The sequence below is a fragment of the Hordeum vulgare genome, chromosome 1H (assembly GCF_904849725.1).
Source record: "Hordeum vulgare subsp. vulgare chromosome 1H, MorexV3_pseudomolecules_assembly, whole genome shotgun sequence".
NCBI lineage: Eukaryota > Viridiplantae > Streptophyta > Magnoliopsida > Poales > Poaceae > Hordeum > Hordeum vulgare.
This window is the reverse complement of record NC_058518.1, coordinates 2,254,648-2,269,628: the sequence shown is the minus strand read 5'-3', so window position 1 is coordinate 2,269,628 and position 14,981 is coordinate 2,254,648. Positions and strand designations below refer to the sequence as shown.

At 46.1% G+C, this 14,981-nt stretch overlaps 1 protein-coding gene across 1 annotated transcript; it reads left to right on the top strand.

Moving 5' to 3' along the window:
* Window positions 1–290: 290 nt before the first annotated feature.
* Window positions 291–7,120, top strand: LOC123400975. The gene is made up of 15 exons (XM_045095030.1): window positions 291–547; window positions 649–948; window positions 1,361–1,501; window positions 1,600–1,905; window positions 2,105–2,251; window positions 2,351–2,656; window positions 2,889–3,029; window positions 3,128–3,424; window positions 4,600–4,737; window positions 4,832–5,137; window positions 5,328–5,489; window positions 5,664–5,833; window positions 5,935–6,084; window positions 6,214–6,563; window positions 6,678–7,120. Exons 1-15 carry the CDS (start codon window positions 428–430, stop codon window positions 6,866–6,868), a joined length of 3,225 nt encoding a protein of 1,074 aa, XP_044950965.1. The 5' UTR covers window positions 291–427; the 3' UTR covers window positions 6,869–7,120.
* The last annotated feature ends 7,861 nt before the right edge of the window (window positions 7,121–14,981 follow it).

The window sequence follows — 14,981 nt, the reverse complement described above, 5'->3', positions numbered from 1 at the left end:
GTTGTCATGTATGGTTCTTGTTTTGATGCAAATGAACAACTCATATTATAACGTACGATCGAGAATTATTTAGGATTAGAGGCGAGCGGAGTAGTAGAGCAGACCAATCAGAAAAAAGGGACAAGCCAGCAGGCATATAGTTGGAGTGGTCGAGCGGTTCACGCATTCCATATAGTTGAGTAGTAGTTCACACTTGTATAAACCAAGTGGCCTCTTCTGACACGGATATAGTTGAGTAGTAGTAGTTGACACTTGTATAAACCAAGTGGCCTCTTTTGACACGGTTTAGCAGCCCAACTTGCGCCCACATGGAGATGGAGGTTCTCCCACCCACTTAATAATCTCCTACTTAAGCAGCGAGACCGACCAGACTAGACTAGCAAGAAGACCACATCAAAGAGAAAGAGAAACTGCTGTAGCAGCGAAAATGGCGAACCCGGCTTCTCCTCGTCCCCCCATCCGGTCGGTAAACCTCGGAAACTGGCTCGTCACCGAGGGCTGGATCCTGCCCTCCCTCTTCGATGGCCTCCCCAACAAAGATCTCCTGGTAATTAATGAATTCGATCACCGAGGGCTGTTTCACTCGTTTAATTTGGGTGGAATGCCATCCTCATTATCTTGATTTATTCTGGTGCATCGATGGAGCAGGATGGCACACAGCTGCAGTTCAAGTCCGTGACGCAGAACGCGTTCCTGGCTGCCGAGAATGGCGGCGGGGCGGCGCTGATCGCCAACCGTCCCTTGGCCTCAGGATGGGAGACCTTCAAGCTCTATCGGATCAACCAGAACACCTTCAACTTCAAGGTGTTTAGCAACCAGTTCGTCACCGTCGCCGGCGTTAATGTCGTGGCCACCGCCACCACACCAGTTCAGTCGTTCCAGCTGGTGCGCAACGATGCTGACCCGAATAGAATGAGGATCAGAGCACCCAATGGGTCCCTCTTACAGGTAAATTAACTTAATACTCCACCCAGTAGTACTACTCCCTCTGTCACAGTTTAGAAGGAATGCACGTGTATCTAAGTCGTTAATTTCATTTATATAAAATATATTAATTAACGTAAAAATTATATCATTAGATTTATAATAATATAATTTTTACGTTAAATAATATAATTTATATAAGTCAAACTGATGACCTAAATACACGTGTACACGTGTATGCCTTCTAAACCATGACGAAGGGAGTAGTTGACCTCTCCATTCATTAATTGCACCATGGATAAGTGGCAAAGTTGCCTACTCTTTCATTGACAATGACTGTTACAACCATGAGTTGCATTGAAGGTTATCTTTCATGAAAAAAAACCTTCCAAGAGTCATCAATGTTACACATCTTCATTAATTGCTGGCACGACAGGCAAACAAAGATGGTTCGGTGACGGCCGACTTCCGCGAGAAGGCGACGACATGGGGCGACGACGACCCCACTGTGTTTGTGGTGACCATCGTCAAGGACCTGCCCTCCCGCTTCGACAACATCCCCAACAAAGACCTCCTGGTAAGAAAATAATTCACCAAGATGTTTCCTTCATCTGGTTGTCATGTCATGTTCATCAACTCTTGCTTAATTTATGTTGGTCTCGATCAATGGAGCAGGATGGCACACAACTGCAGTTCAGGTCCGTGACACAGAACGCGTTCGTGGCCGCCGAGAATGGCGGTGGGGCGACACTTGTCGCCAACCGGGCGTCGGCCTCCAGCTGGGAGACCTTCAAACTCTGGAGGATCGACAAGAACACGTTCAACTTCAAGGTGTTCAGCAACCAGTTCGTGACCGTTGCCGGCGTTAATGTGGGGGCCACAGCCTCCACACCGGGGCAGTCGGAGACATTCGAGCTGGTGCGCAACGACGCTGACAAGGATAGAATGAGGATTAGAGCACCCAATGGGTCGTTCTTGCAGGTAACTTAACTTAATACTCCACTTAATACTAGTAGTTGACCTCTTCATTGATGGCACGAGGTATCAATGGCAAAGTTACCTACTCCCTCATTAACAATGACAATTACAACCACAAGTTGCATAGAAGGTTATCTTTCATGAAAGAAACACCCTACTAAGATTCATCAAAATTACATATCTTCCATTGCTGACACGGCAGGCAAACAAAGATGGTACGGTGACGGCGGACTTCGGCGAGAGCACTACATGGGGCGATGACGACTCCTCCGTGTTTGTGGTGTCCATCATCACCGATGGCTGGATTCTGCGGTCCCTCTTCGGCGGCATCCCAAACAACGACCTCGTGGTAACGATTTACCCTACTTGTTTTCCTTGTCTGTTGCGTCTTGCGTGCAATGCCAAAATTTCCTCTTGCCTAATTTCTGTGGGTCGATCGATGGAGCAGGATGACATGCAGCTGCAATTGAAGTCCGTGACGCAAAACGGTTTTGTAGCCGCCGAGGATGGCGGCGGGGCGGCGCTGTTTGCCAACCGCCCCTCGGCCTCAGGCTGGGAGACCTTTAAGCTCCATCCGATCAACGAGAACAACTTCAACCTCAAGGTGTTTAACAACCAGTTCGTGACCGTCATTGGCGTTAATGTCGTGGCCACGGCCTCCACGCCCGGTCAGTCGGAAACGTTCCAGCTGGTGCGCCACAACTTTGACAAGAATAGGATAAGGATCAGAGCACCCAATGGGTCCCTCTTGCAGGTAATTTAACTTGATACTCCACACTCTTTTTTTGAGGATACTTAATACTCCACACTCAGTAGTACTAGTTGACCTCTTCATTCATTGCACGACGGAACTGTGGCAAAGTTTCCTACTCTTTCAATGACTATGACTATTACAACCGCAAGTTGCATTGAAGGTTATCTTCCATGAGAAAAACCTAGTAACTAAGAGTCATCAATGTTACACATCTTCATTGCTGGCACGACAGGCAAACAAAGATGGTTCGATGACGGCCGACTTTCGCGAGAGGACGACGACCTGGGGTGACGACGACCCCTCCGTGTTCGTGATGACCATCGTCAAGGATCTACCCTCCCCCTTTGACGACATCCCCAACAAAGACCTCCTGGTAAGAAAAGAATTCACAAAGATGTTTCCTTCGTCTGGTTGTCATGTTAGGATCATCAACTCTTGCTTGATTTATGTCGGTCTGGATCGATGAGGCAGGATGGCACGCAGCTACAACTCAGGTCCGCGACACAGAACGCGTTCGTGGCTGCCGAGAACGGTGGCGGGGCGGCACTGGTCGCCAACCGGGCCTCAGCCTCCGGTTGGGAGACCTTCAAGCTGTGGCGGATCGACCAGAACACCTTCAACCTCAAAGTGTTCAACAACCAGTCTGTGACCGTCGTCGGCGTTAATGTGGTGGCCACGGCCTCCACGCCGGGTCCATCGGAGACGTTTAAGCTGGTGCCAAACAAGAATATGATGAGGATCAAAGCACCTAATGGGTCCTTCGTGCAGGTAACTTAACTTTATTCTCCACTCAGTAGTAGTAGTTGTCCTCATTCTGAGGACGTACTAATAATGGCACGAGGGATCCATGGGCCATGCATGCAGTAGCTAGCAAGCTAAGTGAGTACCTATCTTTTATTCATTGGCTATGAAAGACTATTCCAACCACAAGTTGCATAGTACAAAGTTACTTATCTTTTCACGATGTAAGGCCATCTCTAGATGATCACTTATAATCGATCGTTTAGTGGAGTAAAAATTTCGTTTTACTAATTTAAACTCCACCTAGCCGATTCCTCAAAACGTTTAGGTTTGTTAATAAATATACTCAGCCACTCCCGTCATGTCGACCTGGCAAGTCGGCGACCTTGTTGGTGCCCTGCTCGACTACTACTCTCGCTACTACCCCTTCTTGGTGCTTCGCCCGCTATGTAGGGCCTCGTTAGCCGATGGCGTCCCGTCCATAGTAAGGGCGCCATGAGCAGCAACAGGATTCTTGTAGGAGCACCACGATATCTGGGTTCATGGTGTACTGCTATAGTAGTGGAGGAGGAGGTCCTCGATCGGGCGGTCAGGCTTGTGCACAACCATGAACGCCGGCTTCCACCGCGTACTATGAGGTCGAGCAGCACAACGATCGACCTTACCTCAGGATGCTCCCGGAGGCAACTCCGGCAGCATGCAGTCGCCGAGCTCGGCAGGATCTCCTGGCCCCCCTCCCCCGGCCGCACATAGCGCACTAGATTCATAGTTTTAAATAGCCCGCTATAACTTTTTGAATGTGTTGTCGCTAAAGGAATTCATGTATGTACAATTTTTCGCTATAGCCTCATTTAGCTCCGATTTAGCCCCATTTTGAACGTGTTGTGGCTAAAGGAATCCACTATTTAAAAGATTGACGAGATCCCTATTTCAATTAGGCCTCGTCTTGTCTCAGAACATTGTGCAGATGCAATTAAATTGCCACTCACATGTCATAGAAGTGCTTGTTGAAATGCGTAAGTCGAATAAATTGTTTGATCCGCAAAATATACGGGACCGGTTGAAAACCACATTTTTTTAGAGGAGCAAATATACTCCTCTAAAGTATAAGGACGCATATAAGGTGGCTAAATTTTGAGAGATCGGCTAGACATAACCAAACTAGTATGAGTCATCAATCTGTTCCATTGCTGGCAGCACAGGCAAACAAGGATGGTTCATTGACGGCCAACTTCGGCGAGAGCACGACATGGGGCGACGATGACCCCTCCGTGTTTGCAGTGACCATCGTCAAGGGGCTGCCCTCCCTCTTCGATGGCATCCCCAACAAAGACCTCCTCGTAAGTAATTCACCTACTTGTTTCCTTCGTCTAGTTGTAATGTCATGTTTATCCCATCTTGCTTAATTTCTTCCGGTTTGGATCGATGAATCAGGATGGCACGAGTGTGCAGTTCCAGTCCATGGCACATAAGGGGTTTGTGGCTGCCGAGAATGGGGGCGGCGGGGCACTTGTCGCCAACCGGCTCTCGGCCTCCCACTGGGAGACCTTCAAGCTCTGGCGTATCGACGAGAACACCTTCAACTTTAAGGTGTTCAAGAACCAATTCGTGACCGTGGCCGGCGTTAATGTGGTGGCCACAGCCTCCATGCCGGGGCAGTCCGAGACGTTCCAGCTGGTGCGCAATGACGCTGACAAAAATAAGATGAGGATCAGAGCACCCAATGGGTCCTTCTTACAGGTAAGTTAACTTAATACTCCACTCATTAGTAGTAGTTGATTGCACGACAGATCAGTGGCAAAGTTACCTACTCTTTCATTGACAATGACTATTACAACCACGAGTTGCATCGAAGGTTATCTTTCATGAAAGAAAAAACACCCTACTAAGATTCATCAACTTTACATATCTTCCATTTCTGGCACGGTAGGCAAACGAAGATGGTTCGGTGACGGCCGACTTCGTCAAGAGCACGAAATGGGGCGACGACGACCCCTCTGTGTTTGCGGTGACCATCGTCGGGCCGGTGCTCCAAGGGGAGTACCAGATCTGCAATGGCTATGGCAAAGATACGGCTACACAGGTCATGAATGTACGTATGCTGAAAGACCTCTTTTATTTTCTCCATAATATTCCTAGATACAGGGTATAGCATATTAGTGGCAGAAAGTTCAAGTGATCTTGATGTAGAATTTTCTTAAACTCACATGATAAGTATCAATCATTCTTGTACTTCAAGTTCGTTGATTCCATATATGCTTGACAGGACCATTGGAGCACATATATCGTGGAACGCGACTTCGCTTTCATGGCGGCAAACGGCCTTAATGCAGTGAGGATCCCAGTCGGGTGGTGGATCGCCAGCGACCCCAACCCTCCAGCACCATTCGTCGGAGGCTCTCTGCAAGCCTTGGACAACGCGTTCACATGGGCAGAGTACGTACATAGATACATATGTAGTCTTCAAAAAACATGAATGTTTTTATTGGACTTCTTTTTGGGAAATTACATGTGTTTTGTTGAAAATGTATGAGCAGGAGGCACAATATTGGCGTGATCATAGACTTACATGCAGCACCTGGGGGGCAGAACCCCTGGGAGCACGGCGGTAGTAGGGATGGCTCGGAGACCTGGGGAGACCCCAACATTGCGGAAACAGTGCAAGTCATTGATTTCCTGGCAGCAAGGTCTCTGTATAACAATCTGTTATTATCATTTTACTTAAGAAAACATGGTTTTTATGTTCTCAGATCATGCAAAGTAGCTGGGTAATTCGATCTCCTTGGTAACCTTCTTCGCATTTGATATACATACAGGTATGCCAGGAGATCAAGCCTCCTGGCGGTGGAGTTGCTGAATGAGCCGTTGAAGCGTGTTGTGTCCCTAGATAGCCTGAAAAGATACTACCAACAGGGCTACAACGCTGTTAGGAAGCACTCGCCTACGGCCTATGTGATCATGTCCAACCGAATTGAAGGGGATTGGGACGAGCTCGTCGATTTTGCCAAACCGTTCAGCAGAACCGTCCTTGACGGGCACCACTACCTGGTGTTCGAACCCAAGTTGGACAAATCCAATGTGCAGCAGAACATCGATTTCGTCAACAAAGAGATCGCCGGTAATTTGAGCACTATGACAAAGCCAGATGGCCCTCCCACTTTTGTTGGTAAGTTTGTGGTAGTTAGATCATCCTTTGATCATGCACGGTTCCAGCCTGAACTTTAGTGTTTCACGTGAAAAGTAGGTCCAGAATAACTGATGCATGTCTTGTTTTGTACAGGTGAATGGGTGGCTGAGTGGAAGGTAAAGGGTGCTTCCAAGGAAGACTTCCAACGGTGTGCAAATGCTCAGATGGCTGTGTATCGGAAAGCCACGTTTGGATGGGCTTACTGGTCGTACAAGCATGTTAGCAACCACTGGAGTATGGAGTGGATGATCAACAACGGATACATCTCCTTAAAAAATGCTTGAGGCAATTAATTTGCAACTATGAACGGAAGAGCTGCCAAGTATTGGAGAAAAAGAATGTATGAGAGGGAACTGATGAGCACTTGGCACCTCAAGATATTATTAATGTAATATATATGATTATTTTGTTTAATGATTTATAAGTAGTATTTGTGACTTTATTCACCACATGAGCCAATAATTTGTTTCACGCCAATAATCTATCTCGTGCTTGTGTACTTGACTATCAATTCTACTATACTTGTTACACATCTATTTCTTTCTTATACTTTGCTCTACGGGCATATCTAGCCGATCCCGCAAAATTTGGAGGAGCTTAACATCAATTGCACTCCTTATACAGGAGTATATTTTTTCATTTAACTTCATTCAAACAAGTTCCTAAACAACTACAAACTTGATTCAATCTAGATCATAGTACCTCAAACTAGTTCAAACTAGACCTAATACTTTAAAGTACAACTTATTCAACTACTCCTCCGTTGCTAAATATAAGATGTTTCAGCATTTCTCTATTTTCTCAGATTCGTATGCATCTAGATGTATTTTACTGTGTAGATTCACTAATTTCAATCTGTATGTAGTCCATAGTGAAAAATCTAAAAACCTCTTATATTTTGGAATGGATGGACTACTCACTATCGGTGCACTAGGCCGCTAGCCCCTTACAATCAACTCCGGCGTAGAAATCGGATTCGTCACCGTAGTTGCCGTCGGTGAGGTCGATGAATGGCGGCCCGGTAGACGGCTCTACACCTGAGGGACCATTACCACCGGACGGCCCCACACCAAATCGCCCATAGCGTCGCTCCTCCTTGATGTGCGGCTCCCGCGTCTGATCCTTCACATGCGGCAGTGCTCCTCGACGCGCGCCTGGTACGCCTATAACGCGACGTCATCGTCCTCGACTCAATGCGGGAACTTCCGACGGAGCGACTCCCTATAGTCCTCTTCGGCGCGGTCCCTCTCGAGACGCAAACGTGCCTCGGAGCCTCTAGAATTTTGCGTGTGGTGGCCACCTGGGCATCGACGGCCCCAAATCCGGCGTGTCGGGCAGCCGTCGTGAAAGTTGAGGTGTGCATCCACGCCGTGGAAGCGCCTCGACTCGCGGTCATAGGTGTAGGTCACCTGCTTCGCCATCTGATAAGGGTCGAGATACGTCTATACTTCCTCCAAATCTTCTCGTGGGTGTGCCGGTCGGTTATCTCGGTGACCCAGGTTCCGCACCACCGTTGGCACACGCCGACACACTTCCTCTGCGGTGGCGCCGGCCTTGGGATGTCGGTCTCGTCATGGGAGAAGACTCCGCCAAGGGAGGAGGAGGGGCAGGAGGAGGATTCGCTGTGCAGCGCGAGGCATGGATCCGTGCTCCGGATTGGCGAAGGGGACCGACGGCAGGAGTTTCCAGTGATGGTGGTGGCGGCGGATGGAGATCGGAGTATGTAGTGGCGGTGTATTTGGTAGAGAAGGAAATGAGACACACGGTGGAGAAGAAGAAGGTAGTATCTCGGTGGAGGGGTCAACAGCTCCTATGCGACACGTCTGAGGTGAATTGGAAGGAGTGAGACCTCATTCGTCCAAATTGCCTTGATGCGACACTTTTGAGCGAGGAAATAGCCCAGACATGACATGACCCTTAATCTGAACTGATGCCCTCATTAGCTATTAGGGGCTGGACCCACAACTTATCCACGTAAGTGCGGGCCCTACTTGGCAGTGCATCTAGTTATGGGCCCCACTTGTCAGTGCATCAGGTGAAACGTGTGCATGTGCCTGTCTGAACGGGTACCCATGTCTGAACCTGTGTTGCTCCCTCATCTTCGTTCCCGGCGGCGGCGGCGGAGCTTATGTTCTGGGTGACATCAGCGGCGGAGCTTTCGTTCTCGGCGACGGCGGCGGCTGTGGTAAGTGAATCCAGAACCCTGTCCTATTCTCCTCCGTGCCTTGTTAGATCTCACTGCATCGCTTGTGTTTCCCTCTATTTTTTGTCGATTTGATCCAGATTTGGGTGGGGGGAGGGGGGCTGACCGCGATGGAGCCGCCGGAGACGACAACATCCTCTCCAACCTTTGCGATTTGTGCCTCGTCTGCTCCCGCTAGCTCACCTCACACTGTCCCGCCATTGACAAATAGGGGTGGTGGTGCTCGGACGTTGGAATTCACTGTGGAATTTCTTCCTTCTAAGGCGAAGCTAGGTGATGGTAGCATGCGGGACATAGAGAGAGATACAATTGTGAAGTGGGAGGTTGATTTTGCAGAGATTGATCCACAAGACCTACAGAGCATGGAAGAGAAGGCCGTGAAGAATGTGGTGGAAAAAATTGGGGAGAGCATTTTTTGGGATCCAGAGCAAGAGGTAGCATTGTTACGGTTTGATAATTGGAAAGGAGAGTATGTGAGAATTGAGGATGGTGAAGAGATGGTTGATGAGATCGATCGACAAGATAGCTGGACAACCAAACAGACAATGTTTCATGCAGAGCTTGTTGATCTGAAATCAGATTCTAAGGTTGGATATGTGCCCTCAGAGTTAGCTTCATAGATGGTAGATGATGATTGGGCTTCAAAGAGGCAGATAATGCCCATGTGTACAGGTGAAGTGACAGTATTACGTGAGGAGGTTCATGCAGAAGAGGGCACTGATGGTGTTGCAAGGGTTGTTTGTGTTGACTAGAATTCAGTAGAATTAAATGACCCAACTGATTTAGTCCTTGCACCAATGGATGACATTGAGATGGCCAATTTTTTTGGCATTCCAGTAGCTGATGAAGATAAGGAGGGGAACGATGGTGAATCTAGTATGCCTACTGATATTGATGCTACCAGACATAGAACCGAAGATGTGGATGGACAGCTGATGGAAGGTGCTGCAGATGATGTAGATGATGCACATGATGATGAGTTGGTAAATGTGTATGACAAGGAAAACCCTGTTATTGCAGTGGGAAAGTTGTTCCCAAACATGAATGAGTTTAGGATGTGTTTCAGAACTTATGCAGCCAAACATGAGTTTCGTGCCAAGACTAAGTGGACTGATAGAAAGAAGTTTTATGCAAGCTATAGAGGTTTTGATGGAAGTGTCAACCCTTGCAAGTGGTGCATATCTGCTAGACGCCAACCTGATGGAAGTACCATTAGGGTGAATCAAATCCCATACCAACATACTTGTTCACAGAGGGTATCAACCATGACATCACAACTTTGGATTGCGGAAAAGATCACTCCTATTTTAGCCAAGAAACCAAACACTACTGCAAAGAAACTTAAAGTAGACTTGGAAAAGCAATACCCCATTAAGGTGAAGTATAACACGGTGTGGAAGGCAAAACAAAGGGCAATGAAACAATTATATGGTGACTCGGCAAATACTTTTAGGATGCTTTATAATTTCAAAGCTGAGGTGAAGAAGAGGTCATCGGGCGGTGTTGTGGAGATAGATGCCGAGGTAACAGAGGATGGAAGTGTGCTTTTCTCTAAGTTTTTTATGGCTTTAAAGCCTTGCATTGATGGCTTCAAGGCAGGGTGTCGTCCATATTTGAGCATAGAGTCGTCATTTTTGACTGGCAAGTGGAATGTTCAATTGGCAGCTTACAATGCTTTGGATGGACACAACTGGATGTTCCCTGTTGCTATTGGCTTGTTTCAGTCAGAGATAGAGGTCTCGTGGACAGGATCCTGATGCAGTTGAAAAGATGCATAGGGTTAGTGTCACCTTTGGCAGTCCACACACATGCATGCAAAGGCCTAGAAAATGCAGTGAATAATGTTTTCCCCCATTGTGAGCAGAGGGAGTGCTTCTTCCATATGTGGATGAATTTTATCAAAAAATTCAGAGGTGAAGAATATGATCGCATGTGGCCAGCACCAAGATCTTACACTAAACAAACACATTCATATCATCTTGGTAAGATAACGAGAGCATGCCCTGAGTTTGGTCCATGGGTGAACACCTACCATTCTCTATTATGGTATAGGTCAGGATTTAACACTGCCATCAAGTGTGATCATATCAACAACAACTTGGCAGAAAGTTTTAACAACAAGGTGAAGAAGTTAAATTTTTTGCATGTGCATGACATGGTTGACCAAATCAGGATCATGATCATGCGCTTGTGGGAATTGGGAAGAAGGATTGGGGATTGTCTACAAGGGGATAAGCTTCCTGCGGTGGTACAACAGGTGGTCAACAGGAGCAGAAATCTTACGCATTCATGTGTTGAAAAATCTTCTGTTTCGGGTGCTGAAGTTAGAGATACCAGAACTGGTAGAAGGCATGTTGTTAACATTGAAATGCATGATTGCACTTGTTTGGAGTGGCTACACATTGGGAAACCATGTGATCATGCCATACTTTTATTGGCCTCCCGATCGAAGATAAACATGCACCCATATTTTCACGAATATTAGTCCGTAGCAAGATTCAAGGCTGCATATGCAACTTCGATTCCAACACTTACACATCAGTCTCATTGGCCTGAAGTGGAAATTGAATTTTCCATGTGTCCTCCCCTAACAGAAAGAAAGGCTGGCAGGCCTAAAGAGAGTAGATTCAAGGCATGGTTTGCGAAAGGTGGGAGTAGTAAAAAGGGCAAGGGAAAGAAGGATGGAAAGACAAAAAAAGTCCCAAAAAGGTAACAAAAATAGATGCAAGTTGTGCGAGGAACTTGGGCACCGAAAATGATCTCCAAAATGTTGTAACACTCCTAAAAGGCCAAAGTATGTGGGCATATGTTCGCCATGTTAACTATTTTGTTACATTTTACAATACTAGCCAGTTGACATGCTTTATCTTTTTAGGAGGAAACGTGCAGGTGAGCCCGTTGTTGTTGAAGATTGCTGGCCAAAGAAAAAGAGAAGTTCTGGTGAAACAATACACATTCCACTAGACTTGGATGGTGTGGTGCAAAATGAGCAAGACTTGGATGGTGTGGTACAAAATGAGCAAGACTTGGATGTGCTGTGTCAAGATGAGCAAGATTTTGATGTTCTCGTGCCAACTGAAGATATGGGTACCTCTAAAGATATTCCAGCTGATGTTGTGCAAGCTGAGCCTATGTTGGAAGTTGAGTTACCAACTGAAGATATTCCATCTAATGTGGTGCCAACTGAGCCTATATTGGAAGTTGTGTTCCAACCCCTGATGATATTGGGTCTGATGATACTGGAACTATTGTGGTGCGAAATAAAGCTGTTGTTCCAAGCAGTCCAGTTAAGAAAATTAAGAGCTTGAGTGAACTGGGTGTTGTACAATAAAAAACAAGCATTGATTAAAAGAAGAAATTGAGTGGTAGGAGGAAGCAGAAGTGAAATTTGTTGTTGAAATGAAGAAATAAAGCTGTTGTTCCATGCAGCCCAGGGAAGAAAATTTGGTAAAACTTGTGTATTACTTTGATATGATATGTATTTGTGTAATACTATTCAAGTTTGAGACAAAATTCAAATTTGAGCCAAAATTCAAATTTGAAGTTATTTGGTATGTGTTATTGGTGTTACAATGATTTCTGGACTATTATTCATGTTATTTCATTAGTCGTAGAAATTTTATTATGTGAAACTCTAGACATGAAAAATGTGCTCCACATGAGCTTCAAACCCCTCCAAAGCTAGGAAAAACAGACTCATTTGTAAACAAGTTTTTTTCGACCTTCTCTAAATGAGCCAAAAAAGTAAACTTGACATCTAGTGTGTGTATATAAGAGTCCTTCTTGATATGAGATCGTTTCGATAAAGTATGACATGTTTAACACTGAACCCTAGCTCACTTCTCTTGAAAACCCTACAATCTCGTTCTTGATAGCCATCTTCTGTGAAGGTTTTTTCACGAAAATATCCGTAGTGCAAGTTTCTTATTTTTCCTAGCAACTTAGTCACATAGAACGATGATTGGCACAAGTTTAATATAATTTTTTGATTTTTTGAATTAGTTATGCTCAACCCTAACCCTTGAAAACCCCTCAAAACCCCATCAAAACCCCGCACCCCTCCGGGCCATTGGATTACTTTGAATGGACAGTCTGGATTAGACACTAGGGCTACATCAGCGATCCGCGGGCTGCACGCTGATTGACTGATCCGCGGGCTGGTCATTTTTTTATGTTGGATAAGATTGAGCAGGTCGGACATGTATTGTTGGGCTTAATTAAAGCGGCCCACCCGTTGGATCGATGGACACCACGCTGATCCGATTTGAGCAGGCCTGAAAAGCATGCATGCATGCGGGTAGCCCTGCGCCGCCCTCCCTCGCAGCGTAGATGCCCGACCATCGCTAGCCGTTGCATGCATGGCATCGAGCTCATCTGTCCACACTGCACGTCGCTTTTTAGCTATTCTAGATGCCCAACGATCGCGAGCCGCTGCATGAGCTCATCTCTCCACCCGTTTTTAATGGCCAGTGTGCTATGCGAGCTGTTGGTAGTACTACGACGATGCAACACTTGCATGCACGGGCGGCACACTCATAGAACGAGAATGAGTGAACCCCGACCGACGGCACAGAGCTTGCAACACGCTGAAACGTCGTAGCCTGGCAATTGATACCGCTTTCGTTTTCCCATGCGTGTACACACATGCGCGAGCAGCCCTGCGGCGCCCTCCCTCGCAGGGTAGATGCCCGACCATCGCTAGCCGTTGCATGCATGGCGTCGAGCTCATCTCTCCACGCTGCACGTCGCTGCTTGGCTATTCTAGATGCCCTACCATCGCTAGCCGCTGCATGAGCTCATCTGTCCACGCGTTTTTAATGGCGAGTGTGCTACACGAGTTGTTGACAGTACTACCACGATGCGACACTTACATGCACGGGCGGCACACGCACAGAACGATTAGGCGTGAACCCCGACTGACGGCACAGAGCTTGCAGCGCTGAAACGTCGCAGCCTGGCTATTGATTCCGCTTTTGGTTTCCCATACGTGTACACACATGTACGCTCCCCTCCCTCGATGCCACCAAACACCGCCCGCTCATTACTTCCACACGGTGTAAACACGTCGCACTAGGCTATTTAAGCCATCTATGTTAGTTGTAATGTGGTACTATCTAGCTCATGCAATGCTACTACTTATGCTACTATATTGATGTGTTCTATCTAGTTTTTGTTTTTTCTATCTAGTTTATATTGGTCAATTGATATATGTGCTTGATGTTCTATCTAGTTGATCTATGTGTTACTATTACAACTATGACAAGCAACCATGGACATGCAAATATGACATTCAACTAATCTAGTTCATGCAAATAATTATTGGATTAACTCAAATGCCCGAAATAAATATTTCTGTGTTCCTAAAAATAATGCTTTGAATTTTACCTTCGGCCAATATTTTCAGAGCAAAACAGGAACATTATCTTGGACATATTTGAAGCGAATTTTAACTTGATCATTTCCAAAAATGATTTCTGAGGCTTTCATATATCCCCATTTAATTTGGGTTCCATGGAACCATAGACATGCATGAAAACAATCACAAAACAATAGTGGACAAGCAACAAAAATGTAAAGCAAAACAAAATAAGTTACAATACATAGGGCCCAACATTTATTCGACATAAAAATTTGGCCAAAGTAAAAAACAAGTAAATAAGTATATGTTTGTTAGAGGTTTATTTGCCGAAGCAACATTTTATTTTAGTCAAAGCATTTTTTTTTCTAAACATGGGTGCCTCAATGCTATAAAACAAGGATGATGACCCTACGCGGGTGGGCTGGTGTCTATTTGGGCCTGGTTATTTTCTCACTGCCCAACATCTATTCAGCAACAATATTTTTTTTACTAGAAACTGGATTTGGGGGTTGTCCACTCAGTTAACTGAAGAACAAGAACAGAGCATGAACACTGAATATTTCTGCTTCGATTCAATTATATGATCTTGGCATGACGCACGCATCACATCCTCTGCCGTGACAGACCTAAATGCCCCCTCTAATGACGGATGAACAACAAGTAAAACAAAATAGAGCAATGATACAACAATAGAACCCCTGCCATGAAATTTGCTTGCTTCTGCAAATCGATCATCTGCATTAGATTTTTCTTGATCTTCTTCAGTTCTCCGGCCAGTTCAGACTCCAAGTGCAGTTCAGCGTTGCGTGCATACCTCGCCATCGGCACGACTCTG